This window comes from Rana temporaria, chromosome 2 (genome assembly GCF_905171775.1).
Source record: "Rana temporaria chromosome 2, aRanTem1.1, whole genome shotgun sequence".
Lineage (NCBI taxonomy): Eukaryota > Metazoa > Chordata > Amphibia > Anura > Ranidae > Rana > Rana temporaria.
This window is the reverse complement of record NC_053490.1, coordinates 229,659,310-229,685,988: the sequence shown is the minus strand read 5'-3', so window position 1 is coordinate 229,685,988 and position 26,679 is coordinate 229,659,310. Positions and strand designations below refer to the sequence as shown.

General features: G+C 43.8%; 1 protein-coding gene across 1 annotated transcript in view; it reads right to left on the bottom strand.

Moving 5' to 3' along the window:
- The window catches only part of EGFL6 (EGF like domain multiple 6), a 99,558-nt gene that overhangs the window by 50,381 nt on the left and 22,498 nt on the right, over window positions 1–26,679 (bottom strand). Inside the window, exons 2-3 of the mRNA XM_040336519.1 lie at window positions 16,843–16,958; window positions 4,948–5,040 (exon numbers count right to left, since the gene is read on the bottom strand). Coding sequence (XP_040192453.1) covers window positions 4,948–5,040; window positions 16,843–16,958 — 209 coding nt within the window. The remainder of the gene's footprint in view (window positions 1–4,947; window positions 5,041–16,842; window positions 16,959–26,679) is intronic.

The window sequence follows — 26,679 nt, the reverse complement described above, 5'->3', positions numbered from 1 at the left end:
GAGAAAGATTTGACTTATTTCCATCCAAAGCATACATTGGTTAAACAAGGAGTAACAATTTGAAAGGCCTTTACTTGCCCCTGCCTGCCACATATACAGTACTTTAAAGGTTTTCCTATATAATTAAAACTTTTATATGTTGTGCTCAAATATGCAGGATTAAATGCCCACACATACAGCCTGATTACTGTATAAACAGTTTATACCCCTTTGGTCTTTGTGTTGTCATATAACAAACTATTGAACCAAAACACAGTTGGATACATTGTTAATACCAGTCAATTTAAAGTGAATGGAGGTGGTGAAGAAGACAGACACTGTCATTGTTAATTTTTGCTTATTTTGAAACGGTGATGTTAATTTGATTTCAATTGCAAGGCATTTTCTCTAATGGCATTCTGTGTGCAAATCGCTTCTGAGTCTGATAAAATACACTAACATTGGTCTAGACCAGCGTTTTATAAAATTTTTAGTATGCAAAATTTCTTGGCACCCTGGTCTAAAATGTAAAAAAATTAAATGTTACTTATCAATGGGAAATATGAGCCTGGGACAATGTACACAACCACCTTGATGTAATTGGCTTCAAATCAGAAGCCTCCCTTTACATCAGAGGTTCCCCCATCACATTTGAGGTCCCCCATCACATCAGAGCCCCACTTCATATCAGAGTCTCTCACATCAGAGGCCCCCATCATATCAGAGTCACCTCTTTTATATCAGAAGCCCCATCACAACAGAACCACCCTATACATTAGAGGCCCTCTCTTCTCTTGAATGCTCGGGGTGGCCCTGCACTCTGCCTACGCTTGATCAGAGTCATGCATTGCTATGGTGCCGTGAGATGGCTGCCATCATCATAGAAATGAATGATGCCATGCATCCTGGCCCTAGAATGTCATTGGATGGCATGGTGCTCAGGACCAGCCCATATGCACCCTCACAGATAGCAAGGATAACTTGCCACAAATTTGTGGCAGTGTTAAATTGTAAGTCTGTTAACTTGCTGCACATTTTCACTTGAAAGTCACACTTGCAGAGCACTTGAAGCACAAGTTCTAGTTGACACTTTTCCAATTTGTAGCAAATTTGCGTGGCAAGTCTCTAGCAAGAACAAAGTTACAGTGGTGAGTCTACAGCAAGAGTTCTGCAAGTCTATAGCAACACAATTCAGTCACAGTGCCCCCTGTGGTGGGATGACTATTGCACAACATAACTGAACCAGAACTTGCAGCAGACTTGCAGAATGTTTGCAAAGAAAGTTGATTACCAATACTAGCATAATGTGTCCTTGAATAAGACTTTCTAATAACAGCAATTGACACAGTATTAACTTGTATGTAAAGAGATATAACAACTGTTTTCTTAGTATACATATGTCTTTAATTAATAATACTAGGAAGTAAGAATAAATCATGATTCCATATTGTTTTTATCACAAAAGACCCCAAAATAATAAGTGTAATCATAAAGAAATTATGAAAAACACAGGAAGTTCCAAGACATAATCCTCTTACGCTGCAAATATACTGCTTTGGATGAAATCCAGAAGCACATGAAGGCTTGACATTTATTTCTTTTGGCAACTTTGTCATCAAGCACAGATAATAATCATGATTAATCTGCAAATATACTTTGATGAACCGAAGAGTTCCAGACATTTTAATATACAGTTTATGGACAGCACAGATCAACATAGTATTCTGTAGTGGATGATAACCAGACTCTGTAAGTCCATACCTTGTTATTTTTTTCATTTTCTCATATTCTGTTGGATCAGCAGATTTGATTGGAAAGAAAAAAATGTTTGACTTTGTTTCTTTATGTTTCACTTTATTTTGTGACAACTGGAGTATTTTGTTTTGTAATCAGAATTCACTGTATAAGGCAATTCCAAGCCTCCAAGCCTCATTTGGCGCATTAAGGTGCCTTGTACCTCATTCATTTAGAATTGTTTGCCTAACACAGAGCGCTGCAGTACACCTTAAAGCGGAGGTTCACCCATAGCCAACACCTTTTCCCCTTAGCTTCATGCTCGTTTTGTCTAGGGGAATCGGCAATTTGTTTTAAAATATGATCCGTACTTACCCGTTTTCGAGATGCATCTTCTCCGCCGCTGCCGGGTATGGGCTGCGGGACTGGGCGTTCCTTCTTGATTGACAGTCTTCCGAGAGGCTTCCGACGGTCGCATCCATCGTGTCACGATTTTCCGAAAGAAGCCGAACGTCGGTGCGCAGGCGCAGTATAGAGCCGCACCGACGTTCGGCTTCTTTCGGCTACGAGTGACGCGATGGATGCGACCATCGGAAGACTGTCAATCAAGAAGGAACGCCCGCTCCCGAAAACCCATACCCGGAAGCGACGGAGACGATGCATCTCGAAAACGGGTAAGTACGGATCATATTTTAAAACAAATAGCCGATTCCCCTAGACAAAACGAGCATGAAGCTAGGGGGAAAATAGAAAAAAATAAACAATTGGTTGAACTCCCGCTTTAACATGTGAAAAGATGTGTTTCAGTGAACAGCATTGTGGTGTCAATGGACTCCTAATGGCAATACTCTCATGCATTCTTACTGTAAGGCACTCATGTGATTATTCAATTTTTCTAGGACATAAAGTATATGACAGGGGAAAATAAAATGAAAATATTCAGTACATTTCTGTTAAACATTTACATGCTTTATTCCTTTAAAAATACAGCAAATACAGAAAATATACATTGAGCCTGAAAGTGAACCAGCATGCTCCTACCATGGTTTGACAACACAGTGGTTTTTCTATAAAGAAATCCCAACCAGAATTGTCAACTCTGCCTACTGGACTACAGAAGTTCATCTATCTCCTACTCCTTTTTTCCCACTCCACATGCATACACCGATTAATTTACCCAGTAAAACAATGCTGCTGCCTTGACTCTCAAAAACCTGCCCACACACTGTGTGGGGAAAGAACTCTGGTGAGTTGTAGTTCTGGAGACGTGCTTACCAGAGATGTGCGGTGAGGTCAGTGGCTGGTAAGGCACTGGCTAGTATCAGAGCCAGATACACACAGGTTACGTACGCCACAATCGTTAGAGCGAGAGCAATAATTCTAGCACTAGACCTCCTCTGTAACTCTAAATGACCTGTAAAAAAATTAGAGCGTCGCTTATGGAGGTTACTATATTTTCAAAAACTGTACTCAAGCAGGTGGCTTAACGGACAAATTACTAAAGTTTGAAGTTATAACTTCAAACCAATAATTTCCCAGTAAATAGATATAAAATAAATTATTATCTTATAACATATAGCATAATAATATATGATTTAGTTTGATTATAACAAAACCTTTTCAACAGCAGCATATTCCCATTCTCCCTCTTAACTGTGTGAGAAAAACATGAGAGGGCTGGTCTGGAAGGGAGCATTTGTCTTTTAGACACATGCCCCTTCTATGACACTGCAATGAGAGGCGTCCACTGACTCCACTGCAGCATTTGTATTGGACAGCTTGGGCCAATGGTACTTTACCATTAGTTGAAGACTCCAAGCTGTCCTTTGAGCTCCGTGCCTCTGACAAGAAGTGAGGAGAGGCATTGTGAGCTCATCCTCTCAGTCTGCTGCAAACAGAATGTGCCAGCTTGCATTTAAACTGGCTGCTCTGTATTTAGCTTCTGACAAGGAGCCCTGTATCTCCGGAACCATAGATGATAGGAGTTCCAAGTGGTTGGGTAGGACTTCAGCTATCTACCCCCCAAATGTATGTTCTTTGTGACCCCTGGTCGCTGAGCTATGACCTTCGAAGTCGATCTTCGTTTTTTTATGCTTATGGCTTTGCCTCACCCTCCTCCCCTGACTGCACGTCCTTGGTGCTTACATCAATACAAACTGATCTCCCAGCAGCTGCCCCTGCAAAAACGTTGTAGGCATGATGATGATGTCCCAAGGAGTAATAAAAAGCAAATTTCTTACTATAGGAATAAGACGAAAGAAAACAAAAAATAAGCTGGAGCCTGTTCTAAAGGGGCAAAAGGAGAATTAAGGGTACATATAGGTAATGACTGGAAATACACAATTAATTACTTTTAAATAGCACCTTACAATGCTGTAACCGATGACCTCTAGTAAGAGCTCACCCATAAAAGGCTGCCATTGGTGACCTGCTTGTGAAAATGCTAGTCTTTGGCTGTAGTACTTTGTCAGTGGGGTTAGATTACTGAAGAGGAGGGTATTTACTTAGAAAAGTGAATGTTCACTTGACTTAATACAGATGAAGCTGCGTTCACTTAGATCATCCAAACACGCAATCTAAATACTGTTTTTTTTTTTACATCTTCCTTGCACAATTGAGTGTTCAACATGAGCACAGGTTCACATTTACTGGCAATCACTTTGCAAAGGTAACATCCACTTTGCTAATGAACACCCTACTTATTTACTTATTTACATGTACCAAGTGAATTCAGAGCTCTAGTTCTGAATACTTGTTCTGAGTCAGTAATGAATCTATTAGACCAGCATGTCACCAGCCATTTTCAGAGAGGTTAGCAATAGCAGTGCACTCATTTCTTTACTGAGAGGTTCATTCCAATTTAATAAAGCTCTGTGTCCATTTGGTTAAAAATTTAGTTTACAATATTTTTAATTGTAGTCACAGATATGCCTAAACAAGCCGATGTTTGCTTCATCTTTCTAATGCACATTAGAAAAATATTAAATAAATTTTCAATTGGACTGGGATCATTATGTGGCTGAAACAGGATCAGACAATACTGGATGACATTTCATATATTGATTAAAAATGTACATTTTTTTGAAGCAAAGCAAAAGTGATGACTAAATGTATCCCAAATTCCCAAACAGACCAATACTGTTACTGCAGTCCTATAGCATGGAACAAAACCAATCCCTGCTTTGTTCATATTACTGTAGATACAAACAGGATTTATCCATATTTAGCACATACCTTGACTGCAGCTTCTTCCAGTAAATCCAGGAAAACATTTGCATTTGTTGGGTCCAACACATTCACCATGCTTACAGCCTTCCTCACACACAGCTAGGGAATGGAACAAAATGTATCAATAAGTAACAATCGTAGCACATTTTGATGATCATTTTGAACATTTCACTACAGACCTATGTTGACGGTTCTTGTCTTTATTAGACAGGTTTGTATTCACTAATCTATAGGAATGCAAAACCCAGTTGAAGAAGTTCAAATGTAGGGCAGATGGAGGTCAACTGCAAACCATCTGTACCTGCTAATAAATTCTGAATGATCTCAGAAGAATTTCAAGCTGATTTTAATGTTCTGCTATCAACATACGCCCATCTTAAGCCATCAACACTTACGCCTTAAAAGTGAAATACAATTCTCTTGAAAAAAAAAAGGATGCAATAGAGAGGGATTCAGAGAAAATAGACGATGCAGTGATATAAAAAGAGAAAAAATTATGACCATCGAGTGATGATCTCATGTCTATGGCTGCACCAGAACCTCACAGAGGGAATGATTGCTCAGAGAGGTTAAAAAAAAGAATTCTGACTGCTTTGGTTCCCAGCTTTAATATGGGGTCTGGCCTTCTAGTTTCTCCAGTGACATACACTATATTACCAAAAGTGAAATAGGGAAAATAAGTTGTTGGGACTTTGATTGAAACAGAACACTAGGGCAGACTGAATCAATCAATATGATAAAAAGTATTTATTAATGGCATGCTAAGGCACAATGCAATGTAGGTAAACAGGGTAGATAAATAAATGAGTTACAATGTATAACAGAAGCATGATTGGTAAATCATATAGCATTCTAATAGTAACATAAACAAACATAATAACACATGATGAACAATGAAACCCAGAATGACATATAACCATGATAAATAGTAAAATACAATTGATGATTCAGACAATATCAAGCCCATAGTAGTAATCATCTTCACTGTGAAATGACAGCTATATTGTATGTTCGTATGCTCGACACGTTTCGTGGAATATCTCCACTCATCAGGAGCAGCTAGGGACTGGGTTAACCTACAGTAAATAGTTGATAATAAGAAACAAATTAATGGTAATTAATTAGAAAGGGAAGAGAGGGAACACTACATGGTGATTCCTAACAATCTTACCTATGGGTATTTGGTAAAACAGTATAAGCAGTAGCAAAACTGATAGAAGGAATTTGGGGGCTGATAGAAGGCATTTAAAGTCCCACCCTATTAGGTTTTAAATTTAGCAATTTAAACTCCATATTCATATTACCAAAAGTATTGGGCCTTTACACACACATAAACTTTAATGGCATGCCAGTCTTTACCAGTAGGGTTCAATCAGGGCTGGTGCAAGGATTTTTGACACCCTAGGCAAAACCTAATTTTGCCGCCCCCCCCCATTAGCTCCACCCCTTTTGCCCTGCCCATGTATGCGGCAGGGGTGGAGTTTTTTTGTGTCACCTCTCCACCTATTTCCTCAGCCACCTGCGCCTCTGGAACCGGCCTGAAGACAAAGAGTGGCAATACAGCACCCCTTTGCAATACAGTGCCTGCTTTACATCACAGACCTCATTGCATCCAAGTACCCCAATGTCATCAATTACCTCTTTTCCCCATTACATCAGTGTCCTCAGCCTCATTCCTTGAACCTCAGTCCCCTCCACAGCCCCTCACCCTGCATACCAGTCCTCTCCACAGCCCCTCTCCCTGCATACCAGTCCCCTCCACAGCCCCTCACCCTGCATACCAGTCCCCTCCACAGCCCCTCACCCTGCATACCAGTCCCCTCCACAGCCCCTCTCCCTGTATACCAGTCCCCTCCACAGCCCCTCACCCTGCATACCAGTCCCCTCCACAGCCCCTCACCCTGCATACCAGTCCCCTCCACAGCCCCTCACCCTGCATACCAGTCCCCTCCACAGCCCCTCACCCTGCATACCAGTCCCCTCCACAGCCCCTCACCCTGTATACCAGTCCCCTCCACAGCCCCTCTCCCTGCATACCAGTCCCCTCCACAGCCCCTCTCCCTGTATACCAGTCCCCTCCACAGCCCCTCACCCTGCATACCAGTCCCCTCCACAGCCCCTCACCCTGCATACCAGTCCCCTCCACAGCCCCTCACCCTGTATACCAGTCCCCTCCACAGCCCCTCACCCTGTATACCAGTCCCCTCCACAGCCCCTCACCCTGCATACCAGTCCCCTCCACAGCCCCTCACCCTGTATACCAGTCCCCTCCACAGCCCCTCACCCTGTATACCAGTCCCCTCCACAGCCCCTCACCCTGCATACCAGTCCCCTCCACAGCCCCTCTCCCTGTATACCAGTCCCCTCCACAGCCCCTCACCCTGCATACCAGTCCCCTCCACAGCCCCTCACCCTGCATACCAGTCCCCTCCACAGCCCCTCTCCCTGTATACCAGTCCCCTCCACAGCCCCTCACCCTGCATACCAGTCCCCTCCACAGCCCCTCTCCCTGTATACCAGTCCCCTCCACAGCCCCTCACCCTGCATACCAGTCCCCTCCACAGCCCCTCACCCTGCATACCAGTCCCCTCCACAGCCCCTCACCCTGTATACCAGTCCCCTCCACAGCCCCTCTCCCTGTATACCAGTCTCCTCCACAGCCCCTCACCCTGCATACCAGTCCCCTCCACAGCCCCTCACCCTGTATACCAGTCCCCTCCACAGCCCCTCACCCTGCATACCAGTCCCCACCACAGCCCCTCTCCCTGTATACCAGTCTCCTCCACAGCCCCTCTCCCTGTATACCAGTCTCCTCCTCAGCCCCTCTCTCTGTATACAAGTCTCCTCCACAGCCCCCTCCCTGTATAATAGTCTCCTCCACACAGCTGCCCCCTCCCTGTATAATAGTCTCCTCCACACAGCTGCCCCCTCCCTGTATAATAATCTCCTCCACACAGCTGCCCCCTCCCTGTATAATAGTCTCCTCCACACAGCTGCCCCCTCCCTGTATAACAGTCTCCTCCACAGCTGCCCCCTCCCTGTATAACAGTCTCCTCCACAGCTGCCCCCTCCCTGTATAATAGTCTCCTCCACAGCTGCCCCCTCCCTGTATAACAGTCTCCTCCACAGCTGCCCCCTCCCTGTATAATAGTCTCCTCCACAGCTGCCCCCCTTACCTCACACAGCAGGTAGAAGACAGAGCATGGCAATGGCATGTCCGAGCAGAGGGCGGGAGATGTTCAACTCTCCATTTAACAGAGATGATTTGTTGCTAGGACCGCCCCTAGCAACCAATCACAGGCTTTTTAACTTAAAAAGTTTGACAAACTTCTGCTCGTACATTGTGTCTTCTCTACCTGCTGGATGAGAGCGGCGGCGGGGGAGAGAACACCCAGGCAGGCTGTTTTACAGGTTCACTGTCCCCTGCACATGAACCCCCCCTCACCCCCCTCGCTCTCTTCAGCAATGATACTCTGCAGCAAGCGCTGGACCTAGCAGTGCTGGGAGCGCAGTTTGCAGAGAAAGCAGTAGCACAAATTAAACACCTCACTCCTCACCGACGCATGTAGCCAGCATTGCGCTCCCTACTGATGTGCGCTCTAGGCCATTGCCTAACTTGCCTATTGGTAGCGCCGGCCCTGGGTTCAATATTGAGTTGGCCCACCTTTTGCAGCTATAACAGCTTCATCTCTTCTGGGAAGGCTGTCCACAAGGTTTAGGAATGTGTTCTATGGGAATATTTGACCATTCTTCCAGAAGCGCGTTTGTGAGGTCAGGCACTTATGTGGACGAGAAGGCCTGGCTCACAGTCTCCGCTCTAATTCACCATGTTTCACAGTGGGGATTGTGTGTTCAGGGTGATGTGCAGTGTTAGTTTTCCACCACACATAGTATTTTGCGTTTAGGCCAAAAAGTTCAATTTTGGGCTTATCTGACCAGAGCACCTTCTTCTACATGTTTGCTGTGTCCCCCACATGGCTTCTCACAAACTGAAAACAGGACTTATTATGGCTTTCTTTCAACAATGGCTTTCTTCTGGCCACTTATCATTTTCCTTCCACTTCACAATTATGTGCAACTTTGTGTTGGTCTAAAATCCCAATAAAATACATTTACGTTGTTGGTTGTAACATAACAAAATGTGGAAAATCTCAAGGGGTAAGAATACTTTTTTAAGGCATTGTATACCCCTACCAGTGACACTCATATTTTGTAATGTTTAAAGTAGTATTAAACCCAAAAGCAAAAATATATAAAATATAAACCCCAACACACTTTCAAGCACTTACAGCAACAGCTTTATTTACCTTTTGGGATAAAGTTTTTTATATAAATGTAAAAAATCTGTCCATTGTAAGCAACCCCTAATTGTAAATGGTTTGTCTCAACCCTTTAACTCTCTAACTGACACCTTTCCTGATCAGCATGGCCTGCTAAAGGAAGTTGCAAAATAACTGACTTGCTGGTCAGATCACCAGGTCAAATTAAAGGGAAAAAAAAAGCCATAAAAACAAATGCAGCCACCACATTAAAGGATTGATTAGATACCATATATTTCATTTTTGTTTTTGGTTTAAATATCAATTTAACCACTTTATTACCCGGCTATTGTCAAATGACGTCTGCAGGTGGGATCTCCCATCATGGGCGTGCATCATATGACGTCCTCAGCTTGCCGCCGATGTAGGGGGCACACGTGCCGCATCACTGAGGAGCTGATGCGCTTGCTTGGCGGCCGCGATGTCCGCCGGGCACCCGCGACCGCTCGTGACAGAGGAGGATCGTGGATCTGTGTGTGCAAACACACAGATCCACGTCCTGTCAGAGGAGAGGAGACAGATCGTGTGTTCCTAGTATATAGGAACACTGATCGGTCTCCTCTCCCAGTCAGTCCCATCCCCCACAGTTAGAAAACACAGTCAGGGAACACTTTTAACTCCTTGATCACTCCTAGTGTTAACCCCTTCCCTGCCAGTGACATTTATACAGTAATCAATGGCTATTTATAGCTCTGATCGCTGTATAAATGTCAATGGTTTCAAAAAAGTGTCAAAAGGGTCCGATCTGTCCGCCGCAATGTCGCAGTCTGGATAAAAATATCACAGATCGCTGCCATTACTAGTAAAAAAAATGCCATAAATCTATCCCCTTTTTTGTAGACATTAAAACTTTTGTGCAAACCAATCAATATACGGTTATTTTGCGATTTATTTTACCAAAACATGTAGAAGTATACATAATGGCCTAAACCTGAGGAAAAGATTTTTTTTTTTTTGGATATTTATTATAGCAAAAAGTTAAAAAATATTGGGCCAGATCCACGTAGAAATAAATGGGCGCAGCGTATCAGAGATACGCTACGCCACTGTAACTTACTTTTGGCCGGTTCGAATCCTGGAAGAATTTGCGGCGTAAGTTACGGCGGCGTAGCGTATCTCTGGCGGTGGAATTCAAATCGGCGGTTAGGGGGCGTGTTTCATTTAAATGAAGCGCGTCCCCGCGCCGAATGAACTGCGCATGCTCCGTTTCTAAATTTCCCACCGCGCATTGCGCTAAATGACGTCGCAACAACGTAATTTTTTTAACTTAGACGTGAATTACGTCCATCCCGATTCACGGACGACTTACGCAAAAAAAATAAAAAAAATCTAATTTCGACGCGGGAACGACGGCCATACTTAACATGGCAAATCTAACTATACGTTGCAAAATACCAACTTTAACTATACGCCGGAAAAAGCCGACTAGCGATGCCGTAAAAAAATGCGCCGGCCGCTCGTACGTTCGTGGATCGACGGAAATAGCTAATTTGCATACCCAATGCGGAAAATGACGTGAACGCCACCCAGCGGACGCCGAAGTATTGCATCTTAGATCCGAAAGGCGTACGAGGACGTATACCTGTCGGATCTAACCCAGATGCCGTCATATCTTGGTTTGAGGATTCAAACTAAAGATACGACGCGGGTAATTTGAAAGTACGCCGGCATATCAGTAGATACGCCGGCGTACTCTGTCTGTGAATCTGGCCCATTGTGTTTTGTTTCAAAATTGTCACTCTTTTTTTGTTTATAGCGCAAAAAATAAAATCATGATCAAAAACCACCAAAAAAAAGCTCTATTTGTGGGGGGGGGGGGGAAATACATAAATTGTGTTTGGGTACAATGTCGCACGACCACGCAATTGTCAGTTAAAGTGACACAGTGGCGTATCGCAATAAATGGCCCAGGCAGGAAGGGCGTAAATTCTTCTGGGGCTAAAGTGGTTAAGGTTATAATTCCAGCTATCACCATAAAAAAGGTCATGCAGAAATGTGTATCTAGTTTCTACTAACACTTAGAAGTATGAACATACAGTATATGTTAGCAGTGCTTTAATAAAGTCTTAATTGACTGTAAAGCTATGTGTTTATAGGATTAACTTTATAGCTGAGTACCTTAGAATAATATTTTGTTAATAGTCAAACTATTGCAGACTAATCAGAAATACATGGACATTCTGAAACGAGATATGTGGAATTACAGTAAATGCACTGATAGGTAAAACTAATAGAAATTCCTTTGTTATCAAATCCTATCATTAAAAGACATTTTAAATACTGTTGATCTAGTAGCGGGATTAAATTACATTCTCTGGAGAAAGTGAGTGTTTCCAGGCCACATAGGGACAGGTCAGAATCAACAGTATGGTAATCATACCCCTGTTCCTGTTATTGAATGCGCTTATTTATGTATAGACTCCGGGGCCGATATAAAACAGCAAGGATAAAAGTGAAGTTCGTTTCCCTATTTCTCCTTTAAATAGAATGTATAGTCATTTTGTAGAAATTTCTTTATTATCATAAGGACAAAAAAACAAAATATTTGCATATTATCCTGCATTCACACCTAAACAGAGCATATTCCTGGTGATTATGAAGCGTTCTTAAAAAGCCTTTCACAAGCTTTATGCAAGCATTTTTGTGCATGGATCAAACTTTCAGGCATTTGTTTCCTGGGCTGGGTAACAGGAGGGGAGTACTTCTAGAGAGGGAAAAGAGTTCTTCAGGCACAAAAACATGCAAAACCATATTTGTCATGCATTTACAAGCCCTACCATTGTCCTAGTACTGCTCTAAACGTATGGGGCGTCGAGTGTACAAACAATCGGATTCTGCATGTTCAGCATAGTCAGGGATAGGTAAACACTATACAAAATAGTGTGAAAATGTGTCTATTTTATATACATAAAGCCTTAGAATGACTGGATAAATATGATTTATTTTGTTGGAGGGCTTGTTGCATGGAGTGCACTGGACATCAGGGCCGATCCTAGAAGGGTGCACTGGGTGCACTGCACCCAGGCGCCGCAGAGGTTGGGGTGCCAAAGTGCTACCCTCCCTCCTCCTCTCCTTGTGTGTTGGCAGGCGCGCTAGTGTGGGCACAACCGCCCAGGGATGAACTGACCGCCAGCACCGCGCCCTGCTCAGAAAACATTGCCCTCAGCCCCTACTGAAGCCCGCCCAATCTACCATCCCAGGATCTGTGTCGCGGCTCCTCCCCCGTGGTTGCCTAGCAGCGGGACGTTGTAGACAGCGGAGTGGTGGGTAAAGGTACCATGGTGCCTAAGTAGGGGGGAATAAAGAGCATGGGTGGGAAAAAAAAGAAAGTGGCAGATGAGAGGACCAGAGGGGAGCTTGTCACAGAGGCACTGGTAGGCTGCATTGGATGGGCACTGATGAGGCTGCAATTGATGCATAGATCTCTTGTATCATTTTCACAGTCTCTGACCATCTCCTGTATCATGTCTGCAGTCTCTGACCATCTCCTGTATCATGTCTGCAGTCTCTGACCATCTCCTGTATCATGTCTGCAGTCTCTGACCATCTCCTGTATCATGTCTGCAGTCTCTGACCATCTCCTGTATCATGTCTGCAGTCTCTGACCTTCTTCTGTATTATGTCTGCCGTCTCTGACCATCTCCTGTACCATGTCTGCCGTCTCTGACCTTCTTCTGTATCATGTCTGCAGTCTCTCACCATCTTCTGTATCATGTCTGCAGTCTCTCACCATCTTCTGTATCATGTCTGCAGTCTCTCACCATCTTATGTATCATGTCTGCAGTCTCTGACTGTCTCCTGCAGTGTAAACAACTCATGGGAGGATCCCAGGGTAACAATGACTCCTTAGGGGAGCATCTCTGAGTTGGGTCGTTGCCATAGAAACATCTGTAAAAAGGAGGAGTTATTACGATAACCACGCCCAAGCGGGGGCACCAGAAATATTTCTGCACCCAGGCATCTGTGACCCTAAGATCGGCCCTGCTGGACATTTTGTATTTATGGACTAATTGTAAGATCTGGTGACAAATTTTGGATTTACCGTTTCTGTCTGTCCTGGTGACAACAGACACCAGCTCAAATAAAAAGGAAAAATCTACCGGGAAAAAAATAACAATAAAAAACTTGACAATGGTGTTAATCCTTACTTTCCTTTTGACTACTGTGATACATTTGCCTATATGTCTCAGTGTACTGCTCCCTGCTAGCCATGGGTAGATGTAGAAAGGAATTTCATGTGTGATTCATTCCTCTGACAGGTTATTGACGTGCTAATGTCCCCTCACTATTCTAAAGGTTAATTGATCTATTGTGTTGTGTAAAGAAGATCTGTGTTTACCCTTAAAAGATGTGTATTGTATCATCAGGCTAAATGATTAGAGAAGTAGTATGTTAATTATTCTGATTGCTTCAGCGTAGTAATTAACTCCCCTGATGTCTTTATCTAAAGAAATGTGTCTGCATGGTCGGCTCCGACTTGTCTCCTATAATCTGTATGGGAAACCCCACTGTGTGAGGGGGGCGTTCCTAACAGGCTGTAACCACATATAAGCTGAGTTTTTGTGTCAATAAAGTGTCTTGGTTCCAGCATCCAGTCTTGACTCATGTGTGGGGGATCCTGTGATGTTCTTGTATGGAGAGGAGGGAATGCTTGACGGGGATATCATACCGATACCGTCACAAATTGGTTGGCAGCAGCGGGATCTTCCCTTCTACTCTCCTTCACACCCGGATTCCAAGCAGACACTGGAAGAACTACTGGAAGGATTTCTAGCAACAAAACCAAGCGGGTCATCATAGCGGAATCAATGGAGATAGACCAGGAGGACGGGATTGCAGCAACGCCAGCAGTACAAGAGATGGATACACCAGTGATTCAGGAGGAGGAATCGCCAGCCAACAAGCTAATGAGAGAGAATCTAGCGTGGTTCGGCCCGAACCCAACGCCGGATGTGGTGCTGAAAGTGATGGACCTGTTAGTAAACGCAGAACTACAGAAGGATAAACAAATAAGAGACGCAGAACTACAGAAGGATAAACAAATAAGGGACGCAGAACTACAGTTAAAACTGGCAGCAGTCCAACAAGCAGCCGCACCTTCTCCGAACAGTGAGTACAGCACAGCAGACGCAAGGAAGATTCCGTTTAGCGCTTTTAAAGCTTTTGATGAAAAGGACTGTGAAATTGATAACTACCTGGCGGATTTTGAGCGACAATGTAACCTGCACCGAATAGCTAGAAGAGAGTGGGTTGCAATATTGTCAGGCAAACTGTCAGGCAAAGCTTCTGATGCTTTCCGGACCGTGCCAGATCAGGATATCCATAGCTACGCCAGGGTTAAAGAAGTGCTCCTGGCTCGTTATGCGGTAACTCCAGAGTCCCACCGACAGAAGTTCAGGGACTCACGCAAAACCACGAAAGACTCTTACGCAGAATGGGCATGCCAGTTGTCCCTGTCGGCCTCTAACTGGGTTAACAGCAGCCAGGCCACCACCGCAGAGGACATTTTGCAACTAATGCTCCTGGAGCAATTTTACAATCACATCCAGACGGACGTCAAGGATTGGGTGAGAGATCGCAGGCCCATGACTCTACCAGAGGCCGCGAAGTTGGCGGATGAATATGCGGATACTCGCAAGACAAACCAGGTCACACCACGGGTACAACCCCCACAACCAACGGCGCCCTCACACCCACCAGCCGCTAGATACCAACCGCCTAACAGACCGATGACATATAGCCCTCGCTACCCACGCCAGGAGGACAACGAACAACGCTGCTTCCGGTGCAAACAGTTGGGTCACTTCAAGCAGAATTGCCCCATGAATGACAACACCAGGTCAAATTGGTCTCAACCTGGGTACCGCTCACCAGCAGCAGCCCATTGTGTAGACTCGGCTTGGGATCCCCAGGAGCTGGGTCAGGAAGAACCATTGGGCACCCCTTACGAAGCCCTCATGGTATAATCTGTTATTACGGACAACAGGGAACACTATTGTCAGCTGGTCATGGGCGACAGCCATGAGCCGGAGGGGCCTTGGAGGGAGCTGGGCAGAAAGAGGCACCGCCAGCTACCCTCCAAGAAGAAGAGGTCCTGGAAGTCATATAACCAGCGGACCTGGGAGGAGAAGAAGCGACTGGAGGAGATGGAATCGCAGCGGGCGCCCCAGATGCGGGCCGAGATGTTCGCCAAGGGCCCACCGGTGGCCCCTTACACCACCACCCAGTTCCTGATGATGAAGGACCACGTGGAAAGCCTGCAGGACATGAGCAAGCAGGATCTGATCCGTGAGTACATAGAGCTGGAGGAGTGGATAAGCCGCATGGAGGAGGAGAACAACCACCTGAGGTCACAACGGGCTGACCCCCCCAGGCTCCATGAACTGGAGATGGAGCTGGAGAAGCTCAAAGAGGAGAACCGGCGGCTGCGGAGGGAGCAGGGGGTGGCTGACCTTATGGGGCTCTGAGTCCCCTCTTCCCCCCCCCCCGGACTCTGAGCACCAGTGCTACAGCATTTCAACAAATATAACTTTTTCTTTTTATGAATCTCCTGTGATTGTCACTTCAGAGCCATAACCTGCCCCTCCCATAGCGGGACACCTAGACGGCGGCGCACAGACCCATTCGCTGTCTTCACACTGACTTCTGGTGACTTTGCAGATCGCACAAAGACTTGGGGACTGACCGGCGTGTGATCTGACGACCCGGTGACATACCTGAGTCTGAAGCAGTTGCCAAGGGAGATCAGTCATGCCAAACGGAGTTAACCTCGGACTAAAAGCTCTAAACCCGTCAACCCTACTGGACCAGGAAAGGTCCAACCGGATTTGCCGGAGCAGGGAGCAAAAGGGGGGCCATTGTGATACATTTGCCTATATGTCTCAGTGTACTGCTCCCTGCTAGCCATGGGTAGATGTAGAAAGGAATTTCATGTGTGATTCATTCCTCTGACAGGTTATTGACGTGCTAATGTCCCCTCACTATTCTAAAGGTTAATTGATCTATTGTGTTGTGTAAAGAAGATCTGTGTTTACCCTTAAAAGATGTGTATTGTATCATCAGGCTAAATGATTAGAGAAGTAGTATGTTAATTATTCTGATTGCTTCAGCGTAGTAATTAACTCCCCTGATGTCTTTATCTAAAGAAATGTGTCTGCATGGTCGGCTCCGACTTGTCTCCTATAATCTGTATGGGAAACCCCACTGTGTGAGGGGGGCGTTCCTAACAGGCTGTAACCACATATAAGCTGAGTTTTTGTGTCAATAAAGTGTCTTGGTTCCAGCATCCAGTCTTGACTCATGTGTGGGGGATCCTGTGATGTTCTTGTATGGAGAGGAGGGAATGCTTGACGGGGATATCATACCGATACCGTCACAACTACATACTGTATATACTTTAAGTGACTTAAGATGTTTTATTGTTTGTTACTGCTTGGTGCCCTAACTTTTTTTTTGTAATGATTTCTGGCAGATCGTGTTTATTACTTTTACAATATCATTCTAGGTGATTGGATTGTAATACTCACTGTTAGATCTATAACTGGAAGTACACAAAGGAGAAAGGCTTGAGCATGAAGCCTACCTTCACATTGACCTTTGCTGTTTCGCTTCCATCCATAGCAGCATTCAGTTTTGGTTCCATATCGACATAAACCAGCTGTGTGTGCAGATGATACAAGTTGCCTACGTCCTCTTGAGCTGCATTCATACAATTATAAAAAAAAATATGAACATTCAATTTAAACATTTTCAAAAGGCAGCAGGTCACTAATAGACAAAATGCAAATTCAATATCTTCTTTATAGGGAAAAAAGCTGGTGGCTCTCTCCACAGTGCTAAAGTGAGCAGTAAACCCCGTATTTTTTGAATTAGTGTAGAAATCTATGACCTGTAATATATATGTGTGTTTTACGAGAACAAACTATGCTTTCGTAAATCTAATTTTAATACATTTTTCATTCATGACATTCAATCGCATCAAAAAGTCTACTTCATAATTCCTGTGAGGTTCTAGGTAAAGTAAAACCTTGAAGGACCCCATTTCTTTATGTCCCGTTGAGTATACTGTCACTTTTGTGCGAGTACAGGGACTACAAGTAAAGGATTGGTAGGAAATCCAATTCTTGGCTAAACATAGTTTAAGTCTTATCTTTCAGGAGTAGTTTAGACTGAAATGTTAGTTTAGCTGGATGTATTTAAATTGCTTTAAAATTTTACAGATATCACTATTCCTATTCACTATTTTACGTATATCTGGGTATTTCCTATAACTACAGAAATCATCCAACAATTAGTCTTTACAAGCCTAGAGTAGGTTATAGGACAACTCTGCTCAGAGCTGGAAAAGGGAATGTGTATGTCCAGCTTAAAAGCAATGGTTCTTAACCTTTTTTGAGTCACAGACTCCTTTAAGAATCCGATGAAAGCTATGTACCCCTCCCCAGTAATATTCACACAAACGCAACTATACATGCAATGAATATATGTACTTTAATTTATTGAAATATGATTGCGTCATACATACAACATATATGAAATACACAGTTTGAATACAGTGAACAAGCTTAACAAAAAACTCACTCCTTTTACAGAGGGACACAAGATGGCGGCTGTGCACAGAACGATGATACCATTTTAAATGGTAAACATGGGCCAACAACGAGTCAAGAGGTATTTAGCAGTCAACACTATAACAATAACAAGTGGTAGGATGCATTTTCTTGAATTTTTTTCAATGGGAAACCATTGATTAGGACAAGGGGAAGGCTGTATAGCGAATACAATAGTTATTTTTTATCTGACCCTCATGGACTCCCTGAAACCAATCTACGGATCACTTAGGGGACCATGGACCCCAGGTTAATGTGGTACTAAACCCAAAAGCAAACATTTAATACATTGCAGATTACCAATTCTCATGCCACGTAAACACGATCGGAATTTCCGATGAAAAAAGTCAGATGGACTTTTTTCATCGAAAATCCCGATCATGTGTGGGCCCCATCTGACTTTTTTCCATAGGTGTTTAGAAATAGAACATGTCTTTCCGATGGCAAAAAGAAAACGATCGGAAATTCCTATCGTCTGTGTGCAACTCCGAGAAAAAACCCATGCATGCTCAGAATCATGTCGACGCATGCTCGGAAGCATTGAACTTTATTTTTCTCAGCTCGTTGTAGTGTTTTACGTCACTGCGTTTTGGACGGTCGGAATTTAGCCTGACAGTGTGTATGCAAGACTGATGGAAGTCAGCTTAATGGGAATTCAGACGGAAAATTCCTTTGGATTTTACTCCATCAGAAATTCCGATCGTGTGTACGTGGCATTAGATATGATTGCTGCATTAATTTTTTATTTTTTGGGCCTTCTTTCCTTAATTTTCACTCCAGCCAGTAAGTCTTTTGTTTTTCAGCAGAACAAGCTGTCCTGCAAATATAGCAGTTAGGCCCCGTACACACGACCAGTTTTCTCGGCAGAATTCAGCTTCCGACCGAGTTTCTGGCTGAATTCTGCCGAGGAAACTGGTCGTGTGTACACTTTCGGCCGAGGAAGCCGACGAGGAGCTCGGCGAGGAAATAGAGAACATGTTCTCTATTTCCTCGTTGTTCTATGGGAGCTCTCGCCCCGCCGAGCTCCTCGGCGGCTTCAGGGCTGAACTGGCCGAGGAACTCGATGTGTTTGGCACGTCGAGTTCCTCGGCCGTGTGTACGAGGCCTTAGAGTGTTTGAGACAAACCATTTACCACTGACCGAGAGATCGGCTTCGGGTGCAGACTTCGCGGGCACCCAGGACAGGTAAGTGTCCTAATATTAAAAGTAAGCAGCTGCAGTATTTGTAGCGGCTGACTTTTAATATATTTTTTTGTCGGAACTCCGCTTTTAGAACCCCTTTAAGAACTCCTATATTAAAGAACTCCTGTATAAAACTTTTTATTTTATGTCCTGCTAACAACATTTAACATTTCTCAGGACAGGAAGTAAGGGAAAACCTGTCAAAGCAATGCAGACAGAAATAATTTTTTATTTTTTTTTATAGTAGATTAGGTGGTGGCTAGAACCCGTCAGGTTTTGATTCCTTCTCTATCGATATTGCATGTTTTCCTTCACTTCTATCTGGTAAAACCATTGTAAGTAGGGCAGGAAGTGAGTCAATTTCTCTAAGGCCTCGTACACACGACCGAACATGTCCGCTGAAACTGGTCCGCGGACCAGTTTCCGCGGACATGTTCGGTCATCTGTACAGCCGACCGGACCGTTTTCCAGCGGACATTTGTCCAGCCGACCGTTTTCCGGGGGACAAAAATTTCTTAGCATGCTAAGAAACTTGTCCGCTGGAACGATGTCCGCCGGACATGTCCGATGGTCAGTATGACCGATCGGACATGTCCGCTGGCCCGAGAACCCGCGCATGACGTCGAAGTGATTCGACGCATGCGTGGAAGCATTTAACTTCCGGGTTTGCGCACATCGCCGCGTCATCGTCGCCGTCACGTCGCCTTCATGTCGTCGTCACGTCACCGCGTATTCTGTCCGCGCGGATTTTGGTTTGATGGTGTGTACAACTGATGAAAATGGTCCGTGGACCGTTTTCATCGGACAGATCCGGTCGTGTGTACGAGGCCTAACAAGTGTTCCAGTCTTTCCCACTATATCCAAAGTATCCAAAGCAATATATATAAATATCTATATAAAACTAGATATCTATATAGATATAGATATATAGATCTATATAGATATCTATATATATATATATGTTTGGCTTGACACACTTTAAGATGAGTGCAATTAGTTAAAAAGACTTAGCTTTGTGCCATCAATTTGCCAAATGTTTGGATTAAATTCTCTGACTGAATATGAGATCTATTGGGTTACAGCCCAATTCCAATTTCCTACATGGAGTCAAGATTTATCTTAGGCAGAGTTGGCTGAAGAAGTGTAAACAGACTCCTGGCTGTTAAAGTTTACACAGCTCTGCTGGCCCCTCGATCTTACTATGGAGCACAGACTAAAACCTCTTAAGCCTCGTACACACGACCGAGGAACTCGACGGGCGAAACACATCGTTTTCCTCGTCAAGTTCCTTGTTAGGCTGTCGAGGAACTCGACAAGGCAAGTTTCTCCATTCCCATCAAGGAAATAGAGAACTTGCTCTCTTTTTGGCTCATCGAGTTTCTCGACAGTTTCCTCGACGAAAATGTACACACGACCGGTTTCCTCGGCAAACAAAGTTTCTTTCTGTTTTTTGCCAAGAAACTCGGCCGTGTGTACGAGGCCTTACACACGATAAGAATATTGGACGAATGATTGTCTTTTTTTTTTTTCCATGCTAGTCTCATATCGAAAATGAAGAGGTTACTAAATATGACAATTCTGATAAGACAGAATACAACTTTGGAAGTGATGTAATGTATTGTATTGTAATGTATTCTTTCATTTCCGAAAGTTCATTGTGTGGTCTTGGTCTACCATTTCTTTTCAGATAAAAACTGTACTGATTAAACAAAAATCGTTTGTTCTGGTATATGAGAAAAAAAATTGTGCTCGTCCCTTCAGATAATTTTGCATGAAATGATTGGCTCTCATCTGATTTTTTCATTGTGTATACTAGGCATAACAGAAAGACCCAGTGATTATGCCACTGGGTCTCAAATGGGAAATTTCTTAGAAACCAAATCATTTGCTTGAACAATTTTACTTGCATAAGTATCTGGGGATATGACAAGGGAAGGTATGATATAAATACAATACACTTCAACTTAAACTGTCATTACAATGACCCTTCTTGCATGTGAAACAAATTAACAAAGATGATCATTTGCAACATAAGAAAAAATTAAAAATCGCCAACGAATCAAAAATTGGTAACAGATAACAGTTGCTGATTAGCGCAGAGTATCTGAAGCCTCGTACACACGTCCGAGGAACTCGACGGGCGAAACACATCGTTTTGCACGTCGAGTTCCTTGTGAAGCCGCCGAGGATCTCGGCGAGCCAAATTTTCCCATTCCCGTCGAGGAAAAAGAAGACATGCTTTCTTTTTGGCCCGACGAGATCCTCAACGGTTTCCTCGAAAAAAAACGGCACCCTCCAAAACTATGGACAGTCTTGAGACGCCTCATTCTAAAATGTAAAAACTATTCTGATAGTTTTACATCAGGCATGTCCAAAGTCCGGCCCGCGGGCCAATCGCAGCCCACGTCTCGGTTTCGGACGGCCCGCCTGGTCATTTTGACATGTATATCTTTTGTGGCCCCCAACGAATCCCTGAGTGCCGGGGGCCACAAAAGAAATACATGCTGGCTCCCGGAGGAGGAGGCGGGACGAGGGTCGTGCATACAGGAGTATTTCCTGTTTATACAGCGACCTCTGTAAAAAGTCCCGTCTCCATTGGACGACTGTTCTGTCCATCACAGAAGGTGGGACTTTCTATTAAAGAGCCAGCCGATAAAACAGGAGTTTCTCCTGTATGTCTGTCGGCGCTCATCCCGCCCCCTGCCTGTCTCCTCCGATGCTGCAGATGGGCATGCATCAGGCTGCAATGGTGAGTCTGCATTCAGGGCAATGTGTGGGTGCTGCATTTATGGCACTCGTGAGGCTGTATTGATGGGCACTTGTGAGGATGCATTGATGGGCACTTGTGAGGCTGCATTGATGGGCACTTGTGAGGCTGCACTGATGGGCTGTGACCCTTATTTTGCTTCACAGTTCTTTATTTAAAATGTAAGATTTTTTAACGTGAAGGTGTGTGTGTTATACGACGATAAATACTGTATATCCAAATAACACGCCTGAGCTCATCTCTTCATCACGCACAGCCACAAAGGCAAGAGAATTCTTGTTGGGCCGTGTATTAATACTCGGAGGAACACACTTAGACCAAATTTTAATGGTTCACAGAATGTCAGTCAAAAAAGTCGGCCATTACGCATGTTCACTTCATCAAATCTGGCTCTCTTTGAAAAAAGTTTGGACACCCCTGTTTTACATAATGCAGTAACATCACTACACATAGGACACATAGGACACCCAACGTTAAAGGTGATTTATTCTTCCAAAGCAAATACACTTTTGCAAACTGGTACTGACTAGTATTGCAATGTTTCTCTTCTCCCTCAGTTTTTCTCCATCACTCAGCTAATGAGACCCCAAAGCTAATAGAAAAAGCTAATAGAAAAAGGCAAGGGAAGGTGAAACAAGGGTGATATGCAGGCAACTGACTTCCTCCTGATCAACTGATGATGTCATTCTCCCTTAGGCAGTTGGCAGCTAGAAGGTTGTAATGTTGCACAATGAAAACCTGTGGCTTTGTGTAACTAAAACCTTATACACACGATCGGATTTTCTGCAGACAAAGCGTAGGACTTTTGTCCGAAGGGCTTTGGCCATGAACTTGTATTGCATACAAACGGCAAAGAATTGTCGGCCAACAAACACGAAACTACGTGTTTTTTCCGCTCTTTAGCGCCATCCTTCGGGCAACTTCTGCTAATGTTGTGTTATGATTAGCATTGCTTCTGAGCATGTGTGTTTGTACTTTTGAGTTTTGTGTACGCACGATCGGATAATCCGACAACACACATTTGTTGGCGGACAAATTTAAAGCCTTCTATTCCACATTTGTTGGCAGAAAATCCGACAACAATTGTCCGATGGTACATACAAATGGTCGGATTTTCAGACAAGAGCCTGTCATCACACAATTCCCGTCAGATAATCCGATCGTGTGTACAAAGCTTAACCACTTGACGACCGGCCACCGCCGTTATACGTCAACAAGTTGGCTCGGCTGGGCGAGAGCACGTAATATGACGTCCTCTCTCCCAGCCGCAACTAGGGGGCGCGCACGCGCCCCCCGCTCGCCCCCGACTCCCGTGCGTGTGCCCGGCGGGCGCGATCGCCGCCAGGCACACGCGATCGCTCGGTACAGAGCGGGGACCGGGAGCTGTGTGTGTAAACACACAGCTCCCGGGCCTGTCAGCAGGGGAAATGCTGATCTTCGGTTCATACAATGTATGAACCGAGGATCAGTGTTTCCCCTAGTGAGGCCACCCCCCCCCCACAGTAAGAACACACCCAGGCATACTTAACCCCTTCCCCTCCCTCGTGTTAACCCCTTCACTGCCAGTGGCATTTTTATAGTAATCCAATGCATTTTTATAGCACTGATCGCTATAAAAATGCTAATGGTCCCAAAAATGTGTCAAAAGTGTCTAAAGTGTCCGCCATAATGTCGCAGTACCGGAAAAAAAAATCGCTGATCGCCGCCATTACTAGTAAAAAAAATATAATAAAAATTACATAAAAATACCCCCTATTTTGTAAACGCTATAACTTTTGCACAAACCAATCAATAAACGCTTATTGCGATTTTTTTTTACGAAAAATATGTAGAAGAAAACGTATCGGCCTAAACTGAGGAAAAAAATGTGATATTTATTATAGCAAAATGTAAAAAATATTATTTTTTTTCAAAATTGTCGCTCTATTTTTGTTTATAGCGCAAAAACTAAAAACCGCAGAGGTGATCAAATACCACCAAAAGAAAGCTCTATTTGTGGGAAAAAAAGGACGCCAATTTTGTTTGGGAGCCACGTCGCACGACCGCGCAATTGTCTGTTAAAGCGACGCAGTGCGGAATCGCAAAAAGTACTCTGGTCTTTGGGCAGCAATATGGTCCGGGGGGTAAGTGGTTAACAGACAGGTTTCTTTTACCCACTGGCTTTTATACAATTTTGGGGCAATTTTTGGGCATTTTGCCAAGGCACCCCTGAAGAAACCTCAAGGAACCCCAGGGTGCCTGGGCACCCCGGTTGAAAAAAGCTGATCTGACTGATAACTTATAAATTGGATTGCTTTTATTGTAAGAAAAAGTATAAACATAGCTATGAATCTAGATAAAGAATAGATCCAACAAACAATATTAAAGGTGAGTCTGGCAAATATCTCCTTGTATATGAAAATGACATATGATAGCTAATCCTTATAGTAGCATGTGAATTTTGTAATAACAATGTATTGTGGTGTGGTCACTGTCAGCAAGATCACAAATTATTACTTCTTTTACTATGAGAGCAATATATACAGGGCCGGATTCAGATACAATGGAGTATCTATCCGCGCGGCGTAACGTATCTCAGAAAGAACTTGCGCCCTATGTTACGGCGGCGTAACGTATGTGGTCCGGCGTAAGCCCGCGTAATTCAAATGTGGATGGTGTGGGCGTGTTTTATTGAAATTTACTGTGACCCCACGTATTTGACGTATTTTTTACGAAAGTGCGCATGCTCGAACTTCCGCCGCAAATCATCATTGCTTTAGACGTGAACGTAAATTACGTCCAGCCCTCTTCGCGAACGACTTACGCAAACAACGTGTCAGACACAAACAATGTGCTGACCAGGACTGTCACAGAAATTATACAGCAGAGAGGTATAGGGAAAATTGGCTTCTTGTTAAAGCACACCTCACTCAATCATAAATTAATCTTGCTTATTTAAATTAGATCAAAAGATAACCACTAAACTCTGTTATACGATTTAGCATGTTAATGTCATTTCATAAATTGCTTCAGTTCTTTCAAATTTGCAGCCTTCATTGAAAAAACACCTTGCAACCCTGCCAAGAAGGCTTTTATTCAGGCACTTCCTGTTATATGGTGACAGATGTCTCCCGGTTATGCTCCCACGTTGTCACCACATAACATGCTCCCTTGCTGGGGATCACAAGTGGTTGTGCTGATACACATTGCTCAGACATAGGGGTTGAATTACTAAAGGCAAATAGACTGTACAATTTGCAAAGTGCAGTTGCACTCTGCAAGAGCAATTGCTCCAGAGCTTAGTAAATGAGCAGAAGCTCTGCTGACTTCCATCATCCAATCATGTGCAAGCAAACATGCTATTTTATTCTCCTTGCACGTGATTGGGTATTCTTTGCAAAGTGAAACTACCTCATTTACTAAGCTCTAGAGCAACCGCCCTTGCAGAGCTTGACTGCACTTTGCAAAGTAGTCTATTTTCCTTAGGTATATTAACCTCATAGGCCATTGTTATCAGGGAGCCAGTTCTGAACAATGATATGCAGGCAATGCTAGAGTGAGTGCATGCCAGGGTTGCCAACTTTCAGTAATTCTACGAACAGTTTGTAAAATCCATACTTTTTGCATCTGTCCTTGAATGTCCATTACGGAACATGTAGGCTACATGTCCGTAACTGACATTCATGGACAGATGCAACATCTATGGATTTTACAAACTGTTTGTAAATTTACTGAAAGTTGGCAACCCTGGTGCATGCAAACATGAAGTTGGCGAAAGAAGCTGGAGGAGATATAAAAAGATTTTTGACAACCTGGGCAAAACCTAACGCAATAAACCAGACAGGACTACTTATCTTTAGAGTGATAGGAACAGGCTATCCCTGATATGCCGTGTATGCTGTGTAAGCCTATAACCTGGAAAGAAGAGTACTCTTCAGAGTAGGCCCGATCTGGACATCTTCCGATGTAGAAGAAAAGTAAGCATGGTGTGCCTTTCTTTTGCTGCATTAAGTTTACTTGGCTGACCACTGTGCTTACGGTCTTCAACATTGCCCGATCAATGGTGTCCTCAATGCTGAGAAATACAGACAGATATTTATCCATCACACTTAACCATCAGGGAGGAGTGTGATTGGTCCCAAATTTTTTTGGCAGCAGGAAAATTACCAAACATACAGCCAATGTCATTAAAACATCTTCAGTGTACAGAAGAGTAAGGAGTTCTGGAACAATGGGTTGGCCCCCACAGAGCCCTGATCTCATCATCGAGGGATCTCTGGGCTTACATTGACAAAAGGATATGAGGCAGCCTACATCCACAGACGATCTGTAGTTAGTTCTCCAAGATATCTGGAACAACCTACCTGCTGAGTTCCTTCAAAAACTGTGCAAGAAAGCACCAAACAATTGATGCTTCAAGACTTCAAGAGTGTGTTAACTAATGTCTGTGTGCATGAGGTGTAAGTGTTTTGTCAGCAGTCAGCCATTTCACACAGCAGCAGTCCCTTAAAGCAGAGAGAGAGCCTTGAGTATCAGTCAGCTAATTAACGAGATCTAAATAACAGGTACAACATAGGACCTAGGAATAAAGGCCAGAAACAAAGCTGTACAAAGCCTCTGGGATCAATGACCCATAACAGGGCTTATTATTGTTACAGGCCTAAGTTTGCTTCCTCAAAAGCAGACACCTATCATGTATAGGTGAAATGTACATACTTTTACACCATTCAAATCCTACCAGCCAGTGCCTCACTATATATTGTATATATTTATTTTAGAGCCTCTAGTGTAGTGCTACAAAGACTCATAGATAGTCTCATTATCCTAATGGCCTACTAATCAAGATAACGAGTCAGAAAAGGTTACTGATGTTCTAGTTTAA